At 33.9% G+C, this 17,622-nt stretch overlaps 2 protein-coding genes across 2 annotated transcripts; both read left to right on the top strand.

The window, feature by feature from the left end:
- Nucleotides 1–8,952: 8,952 nt before the first annotated feature.
- LOC114174477 lies at nt 8,953–10,507 on the top strand. The gene is made up of 3 exons (XM_028059317.1): nt 8,953–9,102; nt 10,142–10,235; nt 10,386–10,507. Exons 1-3 carry the CDS (start codon nt 8,953–8,955, stop codon nt 10,505–10,507), a joined length of 366 nt encoding a protein of 121 aa, XP_027915118.1.
- A 333-nt stretch (nt 10,508–10,840) lies between these two features.
- LOC114174476 lies at nt 10,841–11,332 on the top strand. Its single transcript, XM_028059315.1, has one exon. It carries the CDS (start codon nt 10,841–10,843, stop codon nt 11,330–11,332), a length of 492 nt encoding a protein of 163 aa, XP_027915116.1.
- Nucleotides 11,333–17,622: the final 6,290 nt, after the last annotated feature.

Below are 17,622 nucleotides of genomic sequence, written 5' to 3'. Positions count from 1 at the left end.
GAGCGCCAATTTTATTATGCATTTCAAATTTCAAACCTCTGATACTCCTCTAATTCCCTTTCTTTCTGTCATATCCTTACTCTTCCTTTCTATTTCTGATTTCCTCCTCCCCTTACCTTTCTTCTCAATCCTTGCCCTATTGCCTTTGCTGCCATTACCCACCTCTTTTTTTTTCAGCTCCTCGATCATGGTTTCACTCTTTTTTTAGGAAAGCTAAGAGCTTTCAAATGATTTTCAACCCAATCGGTAATTTTTAATTTTATTTTAGTTTTTAATAATAATTTAATTGTATTGGTGTTTCTTTTCCTTATGTGGACTGTGGTGGCTAGCATGGTCGTCTGTGGAGTGTGGTGGTTGCAACGGTAAGTTTTCGTTTTCGTCTTCTAGGTGTCAAAGTTTCGATTTTTCTTTAATTTTTTACCATGCAATTCTTCGCCATTTTTCTGTGCCATTGTTTGTGTTGAAATTATGTTTATGTATTGTTGTTAAAGGTTTGAAATGAGTTTCCTTAAATTGTTGTTATGTTATGCATTTCCCTTTGACTGTGAAATGGGTTTCTGAAAATCAAGAAATATCTTGTGTTTGTGTATTATTTTGATGGTTCGTATGTTAAGTTTGTGAATGTTTGTTCTGGTTTGATGGTTTCTTATTAAAGCTTTGTAATGAGTTTCATGGTTTGTGGTTAAAGGTTTGTTCTTTTTTCAAGGTTTGTGGTTAAAGGTTTGAAATGGGTTTTCTCAATAAATGTGTTTGATTTCTTTGTTGTGTATCTCCAACCCTGAAGAGTTTCATTGGGTATTGGCCATTTTTCTATGTTAGTTTTCTCCTTCTTCATCAAAGATTATTCTCTATTTTTTTGGTTTAACCGAACATTGTTTTCTTCTTTGCAGTTATCCTTCATCGAAAGGTCTTCCTCTACTTCTTTTTTGTTGAACATCTACTTTGAAGGTTAGGTATTCTTTAACCCAACTTGAGTTTCTTTTTTTAAGGTGTCTTTGTTTTTGTTGTTTAACCTTATTTCCTGTACTTTGTGGTTTCTCTTATTATGTTTTTTACTTAATGGTTTACATATTTTGTTCATAGAATCTTTTTGTTTTTTGGTTGGTATGGAGGTAGTTGAAATTAGACACAAAAGAAGAGAGAATTGGAAGAAGCTAAGTTCGTTGTATTCAAAGGGACTTCCAACTCAATCATCCCCCTTGAAGAGGCATGTACAAACATAAATATTATGCTATGCTTTTCCATTTGAATGTGTTGTTGTTTCTAACACATTTAGGAAAAGTTTGTCTCTTTACACATTAACAATGAATGATTTTCATATGAAGTAGGTAATTAATTGACAAACTAATTTGGTGATGGCATATGCTTTAATGTTTTATGGGTATAATTTTTTTCACTGATTAAATTTGTAGTTGTAAGATTTAGTTATTCATGCAGGAAGTTAGAAGGTTCAGCTTGAAAGTTGCAATAGTTAGAATTCAAAAACTATTGAAAATGACACTTTAATAATAAAATTGTTCATGTGAAAATTGCTATACTTTAATGCATGTATTGTAAAACTAACAAAACAAACTCTATCTATTTTACAGGTCCAAGAGCACTTTGGTTTTAGATAGTAGTTGCAATGGTGCAGGGCCTTCGTATTATAAAGATTGGAATAATCATGGTGTGAGGTAAGTAGAGATAGGGTTGTTAGCACTACATTGTGATTTTAAATGTGGTTGCAGAGAGGGCTGTTTCTAGTCATCAACAAAGCCAAAAGACGAATCCCAAAATAATGGTTTGCCATGACCCATTTATAAGGTAACTTGAAAAAACTAAATTTATATGCATTAACAAGAAAGTATTAATTAGAGTACTAAATATTTTTTTATTTTATTGTTAGTTTAGGGATTTTTTCCAACAAGGCGAGAGATTGTTGTAAAAACACTTTCATAAACTTTTGGACAATGAGTTTTGGAGTTTAAGTGACATAAAGGAGGAATGGAGTTGCATTTGAAAGTACTAGGATGTACAAGTTAAGCTTAGGGTGAAATATTTGAGAAAATGGAATATATTATGTAGTTTTTCATCAATTTTGATTAATACAATTAAAATGGTCATGTAGTTATCGGAAGAATTGGAGAAACAAGATATTATCAAGTTCATCACAATTATGTATGATTGTCCTTTCCACTTTATAAAAAAAATAACATTTTTCACTTTTAGGTTATTTAAAGAGTTTCAGGACCTTTCATATATTGGTGGAATAAATGAGGTATTTATTTACATTTCTATAGTTTAGGATACTCATTTTTCTTTTTCTGTCATGAGAGTTGCATGTTATTTCACACCATCGAAGAATAATGCATAAGAGCATCTACAGAACTTTGCTGCCAACATTTGGCTTTTTCTTGCAAGATATAACATATGATAAAACCTTGAAATTGTAATTATTGGCAAGTTTGTTGAAGCTCTTATAATTTTTTTTATCTTTAGTTATTAGAAAGTAGTGCATAAATAATTGCTTCTAAATCATACTTAAAAATTAAAGTTGATTGGTATTTGTTTCTGCAACTTTTACTCTCCTAATTTAATAAAAATGGTTAGCAGATTGGTTTTCTACAAGATTTTCAAGTTTCCCCCAACTATAGTGAATAAACGTATATATGATTGAAAATTCATCTTTGTCATATCCTTGTATGGTCTTTCAGTTTCATTTTTCAGATCCTCTCATGATATCCTTGTATGGTCTTTTTGGTTTCATTTTTCACATTCTCTCATGATATGATGTGGTTAATATAGTTATACAATAGGTTAATAAGGAGGTTAGATTCTAACCAATGAAAATTTGCTTATGCAGGTTAGATTGTTTGATTTATATTCTACTATTTATGTTGAAATTTGCACTAAATTGTCAAAATAAGGTTATGAAGAATGAACATTTGATGATGTCATTATGTGTCCTTACAAAGTGAGGAAACTGGAATGATGTTGATCATATATTAAACTTTCACAACTTGCTCCTTCTTATACTGATTTTAATATGCATCATGCAGATCAAGGATGGATGTGCTGAGGGCAAAGATTTGGTTCTATCTCTTATGTCTACTATGGAGAGGAGCATATTTTTACTCTTACATTGGTCCCAATAGTTCCATGTCAGATTAATGGTGGAAAGCTGAAGTTGTAACTGAGATGATATAGTATTTATTTCTCATTTTTCCTTATACGTAGGTTTGTTTGCTAAATTAGCCAAAACTTGTGCCATTCTTACAAGATGTGATCAAAATTGGATGACTTTATTTGGAAGTCCTTTGCCTATATTTTAATTGTGTTGGATATAGAACCATAAATTGTTAAATGTTATGTTTGGATGCTATTTGCAAGTTTGTCAGACCCTTTTCTGATAAAATTTTCTTCATTATGATGTTTCTTAATTGCATTTTGGAATATATGCTTTGCTTAGGGATAAAATAAATATACAATCCCTGAATTATGTATTAAATTGTTTTTCTTCTTCCTTGAATTCAGTACCAATCCCTTCGAAAGATGAAGAAAGTTAAACATTGCCTCATATTCATGTTATGTTTTCTTTACTTATATTGAATTTATTTGGATAAAATGTTATACAAATAAGTGTAAGAAGCTCCTGTCTAAATAATCTGGAAGAAGTAATATATGAGAGCTCTTACAAATTGTATAACCTTTATAGATTATCACAAGATATCTCTTTCATCCAGGTCAAGAGAAGACAAAACATTATCTCAACTTCGTTATGATCTGTTTCTAACTTTTTATCATTAATTGACACATTAATACCATTAATTGTTTTTATTTTTTTAACTATGGATGGATTATTTCTTTTAAATTTATACATTTTCAATTAATAATTACATATTTAATTTGTAAATTTTTTTTATCAATTAGTTGATTTGATTATTTTTAATTTTTTTAATTATGAATAGAGATTTTGAGTTCATACTTTCCTATTTTTTTATTTCTTTAAATATTTTGGATTCTTTTAATTATGTCCAAAAACAATTTGTTGAATTATATTTTGTGAAATATAATTTTTATTATTATCATTAAAATACATGTATTATTAATTATTAATATTATTTAATCGCCATTTATATTCTTTTTTAACTTGTTTAATTAATTATTAATTTTAAAATTATTTTTATTATTATTCTGATAAATATTTATATTTTGTTCAAACATTGTTTTTTAATTATTAATTGATAATACTATTAGTTGTAATACTACTATTATTTTATTATTATTATTATTATTATTATTATTATTTCCGTTTTATATTTATGCATCTCTTAACGAAGTTTAACATAAATTTTGTTTTGTATTTTCTTTTTTTTATTTACGGAATTCATAATGCTCAATATAATTACGTCTTATTTTAACAATAATACGTGTATAAATATTTTATTTTAATATAATATATAACTTCAAATTTTAATTATATAATAATATTGTTTTACTATATTAATATATTATTATTATTAATATTAATATGATTAGTATTAATAAGTATTTATTGTTATTAATATTATTATTATTATTATTATTATTATTATTATTATTATTATTATTATTATTATTATTATTATTATTATTATTATTGCATATGAGATCTCTGATCCATAAGTCTACACTATTCTACAACTATTATTATTATTATTTAAATTAATATTATTATCAATATTATTAGTATTAATAAATATTTAATAGTACTATTATTCATTATTATTTTTATTATTTTTATTATTTTGAATTATATTATTCTTAGTACTAATATTATTGTTATTGTTGACTTGTATGTGATTCATAACGTATAATATGTCAACATCTTATTTTAGCTATAACCCGTGTACACTGTAAGGCCCATTTAAAATATGTTAACTTTTCTGCCCTAAAGTTAGTGGGCCTAAGGCCGGCCCAACGTATAAGGTCCTAAGGTCTGCCCTAATCCCACTCTCACTTTCACTCTCATAGAAACGCAGCAGCCGTCAACCCTTCCCCCTTGCTCTCACGAAAAGCTCTGCTAGGGTTTGCCCTAAAGTCCCCTTCCTTCGAGCTCGAACTCAGTCCCTGTTCACGTAAGTCACTCCTCAGCCCATGCTCCTTCCTTTCATGGTTTGTGTTCTCTGTAATGTTAGTGTTTGGTAATAACCCGCTCTTTTCTTTTGTTCTGCCGTTCAGTTCAGCTGCTAACCGCCCTAGGGACAGTTCTACCTTCGCTGTGCGGGTCGGAGCGTTTGCTAGCTTGAATCCCAGGTACGGGAAGTTAGAGTTCATGTTTTCCAGTGGTTTTGGTCTGTAATAGTGTTGATTTCTGCTTGTATGATTTAACTCTTCGATTTGGGGTATGAGAATGCTTTGTATGCTGGTTTGGTTCGTTTTCATGGCTGTCGCAGTGAAGAACAGTGGCGAGACCTGTCAATCTCGCCCAAGCGAGTCCATCTCGCCTAGGCGAGATGAAACAGGGAGCTCGCCTAAGTTTTTTGCGCGAAAAGTCGCCCGGGCGGCTCGCTCAATTTTTGAGCGAGCAGGCAACTCGCGCAAGCGAGAGGGATCTCGCTTAAGCGAGATCCCGTGTTGCCCATGCCCTAGTTTTTGGCGCTCTCGCCTAGGCGAGGGGGAGGCTCGCCTGAGCGAGCACGTCTCGCCTGAGCGAGACCCCTCAGCCTGAGCGAGGTGCTGGGCGAGACAGTGCTGTGATTTGGATGTTTGATGGATCCCAAGGAATTTATCTTGGTTGAGTATGATTGTGTGATGATGGACATGCATATAATGGAGCATGAAGTATATTTTTGGCATGATTCATGAATTGTGGATGAATGGGTTGGTATGAGACTTAGCATGTGAAATGGATGTGTGGTTTGAAATTAAAAGAACATGGTATTGACATGAGATGAGACCCTAGACTCATGGGACGGTGATGATCAGAGGTATGGATTCAAGATGTGATGCGTATGAGGAATAAATCTCATGGATGAGTATGGAATTGTAAACATGCTTTTGATGTTCTCCTAATGTTGTTTTATGAATGTTGGTCCGTGTCAGCGTGTAATTCCTTGGGGTCTCTAGGTGAGACCTCTGGGGTCGCGCTTCAGTGGTCGGGACGTAATTCCATGGCCCCTGTTAGTGGGTGCCCATGGTGGTGCCCCATCTGTATAACTAGGTAAGGATTCAAGGTAAGGACTGCATCCTGACACTCTAAGGGGCCAGTTAGTCTCACTTAGAGCAGACTGACTCCTGGGGTGAGAGTAGCAGGAGGCCTGAAATTCATTAAGGGCTAACCTTGTGGTGAGAGAGATTTGATTCATCGTAACACTTGTAACACATAGCTCGGAGATGAGCAGCTCAGAGTCGAGCAGGGGTATTCACCACAAGTGCGAGCGTCCGCTGAATCCGACCAAGTTATACGTATCCGGATGAGTCGAGTCGAGTCGTAGTGTATTGAATGAAGAGTCATAACATGTTTGGTTGTTATATGGATGTGAGATGATGAAAATATATTTGACTGTATGATGAGTATGTGTTGGCTCTAGCTTACCCGTTTCGTTACATGTTTGTGTTGTATGTGGCCGTTTTTCCTTGCGATGATCATCAACTTGGTTGATGGGAGCAGTTGGGCGAGGTTCTCATGGTCAACAAGCGAATGGTGATTCCGCTGCTTAGCCATCTGGGCTGGAGTTTTTCTTGTGTTTTATTTAGGGCTATGGCCCATGTATCTCTTTCCGTATTTCTACGCTACATTCTACGTTGTATTCGTATTCAGCTTTCCTTGGCATCATGGTGTACCCGAATTTTGTCGGGGTTGCGTTAAGGCCCCCAGGACTACGCTACAGTACTTATATTGTGTGACGTTTTCCTTTAATTTCGCTTAATAATTAAATGGGACGTTACATACACACATTCCATGTTATTCTAAATCTTTTATCTAAATCTTTTATATATATATATATAGTTTTATTTTGGTTCCATGTGACCAATTAATTTTAAATATTGATTTAAGTTTTTATACGTATATTTCTATTAACAAATTTTAACATTAATCTCGTTTTACTTCACATGACTAATACTATATATTACTACTATTAATTTTATTAATATGATTATTATTAATAATGTTTATTATTATTATTATTATCATTATTATTTTTATTATTATTATTTTTTTACTAGATTCATAATGCATAATATGTTTACATTTTATTTTAGCAATAATCGTATATATGCATGTCATGTTATTCTAACTGTTTTATATGTCACACCGTGTGTATATATGACCTTTGATTACAATAATTTATGTTTAAATTTGCATTTTAATTATAGCTAATTTATTTTAAATATTGGTTTAAGCTTTTATATCTATGTTTATGTTTAACCAAATTTAACACAAATTTTGTCTTGTAGTTTTGTTTTGTCGGGATCCATAATGCATAGTATGTCTACGTTTTATTTTAACAATGATCCATATATACATATTTTTTGTTAATTTAATATATAACTCAAATGTTTAATTATAAATTTCAATTATACAACAATATTGTTTTACTACACCTAACTAATAATATATTACTATTATTATTATTAATATGATTAGTATTAACAACTATTTATTATTATTATTATTACTATTATTATTTTCATTATTATTATTATTATTATTATTATTATTATTATTATTATTATTATTATTATTTTGAACATTGTGTATGGAATTCATGACAACAATATACCTATACTATTCTACTACTATTATTATTTAAATAAATATTACTGTTATTTTATTAATATTAATAAATATTTAGTATTATTATTATTATTATGATTGTTATTATTTTGGATTATTATTATTCGTAATAGTAATAAAAATAATAAAATTATTCTTTTTATTCTTATTATTCTTATTATTGTTTTATACGGGATCTCTAACGCATATATGTCTATATTTTAGTTCAACTATAATTCCTGTACACACATTTCATGTTATTATTAAGGTTTGTATGATCTAATACATTAAATTTAAGAAATCGATATTAAAATAATACTATATATTTATAGTTAAATTATTATTATTATTATTATAAAGATATATATATATATATATACACTAAATTTAAAATTTAAAATTTTTATATTATATAATTCTAAACTTAAATGTTATATTTATAATCAAATATAATTATAACATTACATAATGAATTTTTTTCAAATATAATAAAACTTAATTATTTTTTTAACATAATTAAAAAAAACAAAAACAAAACAAAAGACCTGTGCATACACACAGGTCAAATACTAGTTGAATTGAAACTATACTTTTGTTGAATTTACTTTGGATAATCTAAAAGTTCTCATTTTTAATTGAGACTGTACTTTGATTAAAAATGAGAATACGAACAAATGAATTGAGACTTTACATTGATTGATTTGTAAATTAACAATAATTAATTTAACAATAACCTTTAGATAACTGATTTGGAAAGTAGTGGAATTAGCTTGTTTTATTGTAATTGTTTTAAGGACTTTTATTAATCTACTGTTTCATTTATTCTCAAATTCTTCTCAATAGTTTTGCATATCATTCAAATGGTTTTAATTGCATTAGCTTAGCTTTTTATAAGAATCAAATATTTGAAAATACTGTATTCGTTGGGATACAACTTAGGGTTAGTTTATCCCTATCTAGTTTGTTCACTACCAACTTGGCAATACTGCAGTTGCTATAGTTTAGTAGTATTAGTTTGATTGCATCAACGACAACATTATCAAATTTGGTGTCATTGCCATGAAATACGATTAGTATTTTTTTATTCTGAATTTTATTTATTTCCTAATTCATTCATTTTGTTTGTTTTGATTTTATTTTAATTTTTTTAACGCATATACATTTGATAGAGTTTGTGTTTCTTTTGTTTGTTTTCTTTAGTTATACGGTGCAATATGTTGCGAATCACTAATGAGTTTTTGGATGAGGTTCAGGTGGAACAAGGTAAGGATCAGGAGTTGCAGCAAATTATTAGTGAGTTGGGTATCGAGAAGAGGACAGATTTCAGGATGGGTAAAGACAACATCCTGCGGTTTAGAGAAAAGGTATGTGTACCCGGGAGTAGGGTATTGAGGAAGATGCTCTTGGATGAAGGGCATAAGAGTCTTCTTAGCATACATCCAGGTATGACTAAGATGTATAAAGACTTGAAAGCGACGTTCTGGTGGACGGGTATTGATGAATATCACCCTACAGGACTTTTCAGCTTGGGCCAATGGTCTGGCCCATTTAGTTTTTCTTTGTCATTAAATAAATAATCATTTTGGGCCTTATACTTTTATTGGGCCATTCTTTTGTGCTATCTTTAATTGTCTTGATTTTTTTTATGGCTAGGAGAATACAAGAGGAATGGGCCTTAAATGCACATGCAAGGCCCAAGATGAACTTCACATGGGCCAAGGAAGATGTGAAGACCTAGCCTAGGACACTTTGCTTGTAAATACTAGATTAGGATTTTATTTTGGGCTTTGTATTTTGGGCCCAGTAGAATAGGGTTTTCTTTGGGCCATGTATTGGGCCTTAGAGGAAATTGGGCTTTAGAAGTAATTTTGGACCAAAAAGGGGAATTGGGCCAAATGGGCCAAGAGTAGTGTGTCTACTATAGAAAAGCCTAGAAGCTTCTCAAACTTGCTCTCCAAGGATGAGAATTAGCTTCCCATGGCAAGACAAGTGTGACTTGCTTAGGCGACAAGTCCCACCTCCCACATGCTCCTTTTTGGCTCCAAAATTCAACTTTCTAGACTCCTTTTTCCCTCCACTTTTTGGAGACTCCTTGGTCTCATTTTAGCCTATAAATAGAGAGCTTAGGACCCTTGTATTTTCATTCATGAATATAGTAGAGAAATTCTGTTGAGATGACTCCAGACTCCTCTCTTTTTGTGAATCAACTTAGGCTAGAGTTCTCCTTCTTGGTTTCCTTTAGCCCCCTTCCTTGAGTGTTGGCCCAACCTCACTTGAGAGCTTTTCCAAACACCATTGCCGCATCATTTCTCCTCCCATCTTCTAGCTTCCACACCTTCATCCTTCTCCATGGAAGCCTCATCAATTCCGCATGACTTCTCCTTGGCTTCCTTACTCTTGAAGATGGACTCATCAGGTATGAAAACAGATGTGGATGATTTTGTAGCATCATGTCTGGTGTGTCAAAAGGCAAAGATAGAGCACCAGAGGCTGGGAGGTACGTTGGAACCCTTAGAGATTCCCCAATGGAAGTAGGACAACATAGCGATTGATTTCATAACTCACATGCCGAAGTCTACTAGGGGTTATGATGCGATCTGCGTAATTATAGAACGATTGACTAAATGTGCTGATTTCATGTCGATAGACCAGAAGTTGTCAATGGATAAACTGGCAGAGTTATATGTGAGGGAGGTGGTTAGGTTGCACGGAGTGCCAACCAATATAGTATCTGATCGGGACCCGAGGTTCACGTCCAGATTTTCGTAGTCATTGCAAGCAGCACTGGGTACACAACTAAGGATGAGTTCAACATACCATCCTCAGACTGATGGACAGTCAAAGAGGACTATTCAGTCCTTGGAGGACTTGTTGCGAGCGTGTGTGCTAGATCATTTGGGCAGTTGGAGTGAGGTGCTCCCTTTAATGGAGTTTACGTATAACAACAGTTACCACTCTAGTATCAGGATGGCACCTTATGAGGCCCTGTATGGGAGGAGGTGCAGGACTCCATTGTGATGGAATCAGGATGGTGAATCTGTGGTGCTCGGTCCAGAGTTTTTACAGATGACCACTAATAAGGTGAAGCTGATTTAGGATCGAATGCGAGCTACACAAAGCCGGCAGAAGTCTTATGCTGATAGGAGAAGAGGATCGCTAGAGTTTGAGGCTGGAGACCATGTGTTTCTCAGGGTGACTCCAACCACAGGTGTTGGAAGGGTTCTCAAGTCAAGAAAGATGACCCTCAGATTTATTGGGCCGTATCAGATCACTCGCAGGATAGGCCCAATGGCGTATGAGATAGCATTACCACCTCATCTGGAAAATTTGCATAATGTCTTCCACGTGTCACAATTGAGGAAGTACATTGCATATCCTTCACATGTATTGGAAGCTGACGATATCCAGGTTCGGGAGGATCTGACTATGGAGGCGGGCCCGATGCGAATTTTGGACTCACATGTTAAGCAACTGAGAGGGAAGGAGATAAGGACAGTGAAGGTCATTTGGGATGAAGCCACACAAGAAATGACTTGGGAGATGGAGGACCTAATAAGACAGTCTTACCCGCATCTATTTACTAGTAAGCTCTAATTTTCGAGGACAAAAATTTTATACGGTGGGGGGAATGTAAGACCCACTAAATTTAAATAATTAAATAAATAATTATTTAATAAATGTGGGTAGGAGAAGCCTTTATGACATTAAATGCTAACCTTCATGATGTGGAAAAGTACTAGTTCAAATGGTTGAGAGTACTTTGATTGTGAGAAAGGACTTAGGTTCAAGTCCTCGGTATGCCATTAATGTGTTATTTAATTTTTTTAGTATCTTTTTAAGATGTGCTTGGGTGTGATAAGTAAGGATATAATTTTTTATGTATGAATGTTATCATGAAAGATGACTTGGTTGAATTGGTTGTGCACTTGAATTGCAATTGTGTGGTGACTACAACACCCCGTCAACTGAGAGCATGTCAGGTCTGCAGCCCAATACACCCCAACCCCTCACCCCGGGATTCCCTCATCGCAGGTACCAGTTGCGCAGAGGGTGTTAAAGGTCAGGTTGGGGGTTCGATACCCACTGGCAACAACCCACCTGCGATGAGGGAATCCCGGGGTGAGGGGTTGGGGTGTATTGGGCTACATACCTGACATGCTCTCAGTTGGAGGGGTGTTATAGTGACGGGTTAAAACCTTGGCTTGGACAAAATAAACTTTCTTTTTGCTAATTTTAGTTTTTGGCATGAATGTGAAGGGGCAAGGGAAACCCTAGCTGAAGGAGCAGCCACACAAAGCTGAAAAATAGTCCATTATGATTCATTGAATGGCAATTACCTTTAACAATTAACCATTTTCGTTTTAGCCAAATTAACTCTAATTAAAGTACAATTAAAGAGGCAAATTAGGAGTGAGAGGAGGGTGAATTGAGAGCTGGAGTTATTCTGTAGTTAGAGAAGAGATACATAACGAAATTGGAGAGTGTGTTGTGAGGTTGAGGCAAGCTAGAGGCTGAATTGGGAGATAGCTTGAAGAAGGGCATTGGCGAGCAATTGGGAACACTCAATTGTCCAAATTTTAAGTAAGGATTCCAGGTTAGGGGAATTGCTTACTTTAATTTATTTGTGATTACATGTTTTCGTAATGTATTTGAGTCTTGGAGATACAGAGCATGTCAATTTATCTTAATTTCGTCAAGTTTCTTGAAATTTCCAGAAACTGCCTAGCGGCGTTGAATGATCCACTAGGCGACGCATGTCATAGAAACCATTTCTGGGTGTTGCCCTATGAACCTCCTAGCGGCAGTGCGTGACCACCAGGCGACGCGAACTGGCTAGCCAGTTGTCCCCGTGTTGATTGTGTTCTGAGAATTGTGTTGCTTGAATTTTTGGTACTTCCTTAGAATCACAAGATTGTTTATATGCTTATGTGTTTATGAGATGAAGATTTAATGTATGCCTGATGTGTTGATGAATTCGTGAATCATTTTGGGGATTTAGGATCATGCGAGGGTTGGTGATGAATAAGTATTGAATTGATAATGTATGGATGTAATGTGGTATATAAATAGTGTTCATATGAATACAGTATGTTCTTTGTATGATGTGTGCACTAGAATGTATGCCAATATGATGGTATGTGCTATAATTGGGATGTCTGGGTCATGACTAGTGCGAGAGCAATCTGGCAGAACCCAGATTTTCACACACCGCCTGGCGGCACATACCCTTCTGCCAGGCGAGACAACAGACGCAAGCAGCCAGGTGGTTTATCTTTGTCGTCGTGTTGTGTTGTGGGGAGGGTTATCTTGGAAATTCATGGGGAATCTTAGTAACTGAACACAAAATGTAAGGAAGCAGTTTTACATGAAGGAAACTTAGGTACATGAAATTAAATGAATTATGTATGAGTATGAGATAATTGGGAGATATGTATTAAACTAAATAAAATTGCTTGTTGAAATGACAAAGACCATATTCAAGTGAAATATGTAATTAGGACCTCAGGTAATGTTAATTAAATAATTATGGGTCGGCTAATTGGTAACATGAGTGATGTGAAGTCAAATGTGTTATTGTTGTTAAGGGAACGTTATGCTGATAGTCGAGAAAATTGCTAAGTGAAGTGTTTGAAAGAGCAATTCAGTTGTTGGAGTTGGGCCTGGAATAAAGGGGATTGGGGTTTTGAGGTGAAGTAGGTTGTATGCTTCATTGTTGCATTGTTTGAAAGTATATGTGCAATATTGATAATTGTTGTTGCATGATTGAAAGTGTACATTGAGATTCAGTCATACTATTGGAATTGGATGACTTTGAGTGTGTTATGACTCGCGTAATGTGTGTTTGGGGTCCTTTGGGGACCTGTTTAATATGCCTTAACACTAGTAGCATTTCGCTACTGGTATAGCGCCTACCAATGCGGGGCGAGCCGCCAGGCGGAGGAGGTACAAAAAAGTGGCAGTGGCCACTATTTACGCGAGGCGTTTGGCGGTGGGGTGCAGTCTGCTAGTCGGTGACGGAGCGGCAGTGCTCCTGGATTGCGCTTGGCACCTGATGGTGTGAGATGCCCGCCAGGCGGTCTGGAACCAGATTCTACCTAACGGGGCGAGAGGCACGCCAGGTAGTTTTGGTGCAGTGTTTGTGCGCGAGGAGGATTTCTACACAGCTTTAGGTGATGTTTATGATGCGATGCTTTAGTTGGAGGCCCAGTTACGAGTGTATCTTGTATTGGGGTAACACGTGGCCACTCTAGGTTGTAGCTTGGTGGTTTAGGAAGTCCAGTGGAGTGTGCGAGTTATGGCTCATACGACGAGGTTTCGGATGATTGCCCTCTTTAGTGCATCTGATAGAGTTTTGGTAGACTGGGAACAACTACCAACTTATGTTCGTTTTGGGGAACTCCACTTGGTGTCGCGATGAGTTGTCGTGGCAAAGTTATTCCCACGTGTGGACTATCAGGTGGTGGCCTTGTAGTCGGAGGGGCAAGTAGACAGTCGTGCAACAAAGATTGATCATTGATCTCATCTAAGGGGTATAGAAATGATAGATGTCTAATGCAAGTGTTAGAAGTGAGGAACTAAGGAAAAGGGGAAAAATACTAACCCGGGTTATAATATTGACATGATGTATTTATTACGATATTTGTTTGGTTTATTTAACTGAGCTCACCCTATTTGTGTATGTTTTGCGATGATCATGTAACTTGTTACATGGGAGTAGATGTTGATGCAGGTGAGCATACAGATGCATAGAGACAGAGTGGGGATCACTTGGGGATTTTCACTGATTTTATTTTGGCAGATTGTGGATCCTTTGTATTAGTTTTACAAACAATTATACTTGTAATACTGTAACGCCGCAAATTTTATTTTCCTATTTTGGCGCGTTAGAATAATATCTTTAAATTTTCCCACATTTTGGGAAGTTGTTGAAAATAAATGAGGTTGTTTGGTGATATGTACTTTTATTTATTTTAATAAGTAATTTCTGGCTAGGACGTTACAATTATAAGAGGGGCAGAATTGGAAATTGGACATAAATTAAGTTGTTGAATAATTAATTAAAGACTTTTGATTAATTATCTTTGATATATCTCAAATTATCAACAAAAGAAATCTTCCAAATATTTTAGAAACTAATAATTATTTGAGAGATATTATATCAAAAGATAAAATATTTTAGCAACATAAAATATAAGATTCGATTCCAATCAAGGCCTGTATAAAGAGACCCAAGGGAGTAGAAGAAGAAAAACTCGACACTTCGGAATTTAGGAACCCTTTGGGGAGCCTAATTTCTTTATCTCTCCTTTCTTCTTCTGTATTTCTTTTATTTTGATTTCATAGAGTGCTAAACTTCTTAGGTTGATTACATTGTAATTTCATTATGGATTCTGGGGTTAGAATGAAATAATTTCTTTTTTCTTTTTATTATTGTTGAGGTTTTAATTCATCTATGTCTTTTATCTTTGAATCACGTGAAAAGTAATGGTTTTTACATCATAGCTAACTAGTGATATGTTGAAATCCATATGCATATCAATCATATGAGTTTAAGGGTTTTTAATTTTAATTGACAATGCACTTTGATTAAATTTAGAAACTTTCATGTGATTGAATGAGATTTTGCCAAAGATTGAGAATGTACTTTGATTTGAGGCGAAAACTTTAACTAGAATTAATTAAGAATGTACTTTGTTAATTAGCTTTTTGCATGATTTTAGAGGTAAAAGAATTGACATGATTAAGGATAGTAATATTTAATTGAGAATGTACTTTAGTTAAATTTACTATGATTAATCTATAAAATTCTTGCTTTTGATTGAGAATTTACTTTGGTTGATAGTGAGAATGCCAACAAATTAATTGAGAATTTACATTGATTAATTTGCAAATCTACAACAATAATTAATTGAGCAATAATCTTTAGATAACCAATGATGGATCTATTTTGAAAAAGCAGTGGAATCAATATATTTATCTTTATTTTTTATTTTTTTATCTTTTTCAAATTTTATTTTTTTATTCCTTATTTTATTTTATTAACCATTTTGTATAGTTTTTATAACAACTAATTTGTTAAAAATCAATTCCGTATTCGTTGGGAGACGACTTTGGGTTACTTTACTCTTTCTATTTTTGTTGACTGTTATCTTAACAATACTAAAGTTGTTATAGATAAGTAGTATTAATTTGATCACGTCAACAACAGCGTTATGAAGTAACTTGAGGTGCAACTTGTGAATGTCAAATGAAAGTGTTATATGCTCAATCATAAACAACTAAAAGATGTAGATGCACAACCTAAATATGCTTGAGATATGATTAAAGCTACCAAAAACTAAAACATAAAAGCCTAAGAGGAACTATTTTTGGAGTTCATGAATTAATCAACTAACTACTATAGTAATTAAACCAAAGTCATGAAATGTAAATGGGTGCATAATCATAAAGCAAATAGAAATGTATGCCTGACAAAATTAAAATTTGCAGAATAAACATAAACCTTAAATCAAATGCAGTGAGTGGACAAGAATCCTTCTACAATCGAGAAGACATCTCAATAATGTGTGCCCACTTTAGGGTCACTTGGTTTCCAAGAGGAAACATTAAACTGTGCAGAAACATTAATTTGTGATCACTACAATGACTAAAAAATCGAACTAGTGCAAAATAGTAAAACTAAAATAAGAAAAATGAACTTGGTGCAAAAACTTAAAATAGAAGAACAAGCATGAAGGCAAAAACTATTTTGGTGATTGTTCAAAAGTTCAACTCCACAAGTAGCAAAGGTGTGTGGAATTTGTACTTCAACAAACCATTATACTGATGAATGTCTTAGCTTTACTAGAACTACTGTGGAGGAACCATCATAGGCTTTTACTGCTAACATGTTTGGAGGAAATATAGCATATTAGAATAACTATGAATTTTCCTCCAATAGGTGTGATCCAAGTTTGAAAAATCATCCAAATTTGAAATGGGTAATAGCAACACCAACAACCCTATGTTCCACCTAAAATGAGACAAAAACCTCAACTAGATGTTATATCTAATGATTCAATGGTAGAAAATTTTATGAAGATGATGGTTAAGCAAACGTTGCAGTGAAGAAAATGATTGTTGACTTTACTCAGAGGATGGAGAAGTTAGAATCTAAAGTTAATCAGTTTAAAGTTATAGGATCAAGTCAACTACCTGCACAAACTGTTATCAACTCACATAATGTAAGTTATATTACTTTAAGAACGGGTAAGAAGGTACAAGGTCTTGAGGATGCCTAAGAGGATGAAGATAACAAGAATGAAAGTGGGGGATCAGGTGAACCAACACAAGTTACATCTGAGACGCCTAGACCCACTAATGACTCCAGGTTAGTATCCTTTAATGCTTCTTCTAAAAACTCTTCTTCATCTTATTCCCCTCCTCCTCTATATCCAAATCGTTTTAAATCGGGAAGTAAAAAGATGAAGGAGTTGGACAAAGAAATCTCTAATACTGTCAATAAGGTGGAGATAAATATCCCTCTGCTAAATGTTGTAAGATAAATTTTGAAATACACCAAGTTTTTAAAAGAACTTTGCACAAATAGAAGGCGTGTTAGGTATAATGAGGTTGTAAACATGGGAAGAAATATGTGAAGCTTGATTAAAAGACCTATTGAAATACCACATAAATGCAAGGATCCAGGTATGTTTTATGTTCCTTGTGTTATAGGAAGTACTAAGTTTGATAATGTCGTGTTAGATTTAGGAATGTCTATAAATGTAATGCCTTTATTGATTTTTACTTTTCTTCATCTTAGACTTCTTAAGACTACAGGTGTGATCCTTCAACTGGCCAACTGTAACACAATTAACCCTATAGATTTATTCATCCTAGACATG

Source organism: Vigna unguiculata, chromosome 2 (genome assembly GCF_004118075.2).
Source record: "Vigna unguiculata cultivar IT97K-499-35 chromosome 2, ASM411807v1, whole genome shotgun sequence".
Lineage (NCBI taxonomy): Eukaryota > Viridiplantae > Streptophyta > Magnoliopsida > Fabales > Fabaceae > Vigna > Vigna unguiculata.
This window is presented reverse-complemented; position numbering and strand designations above follow the sequence as displayed.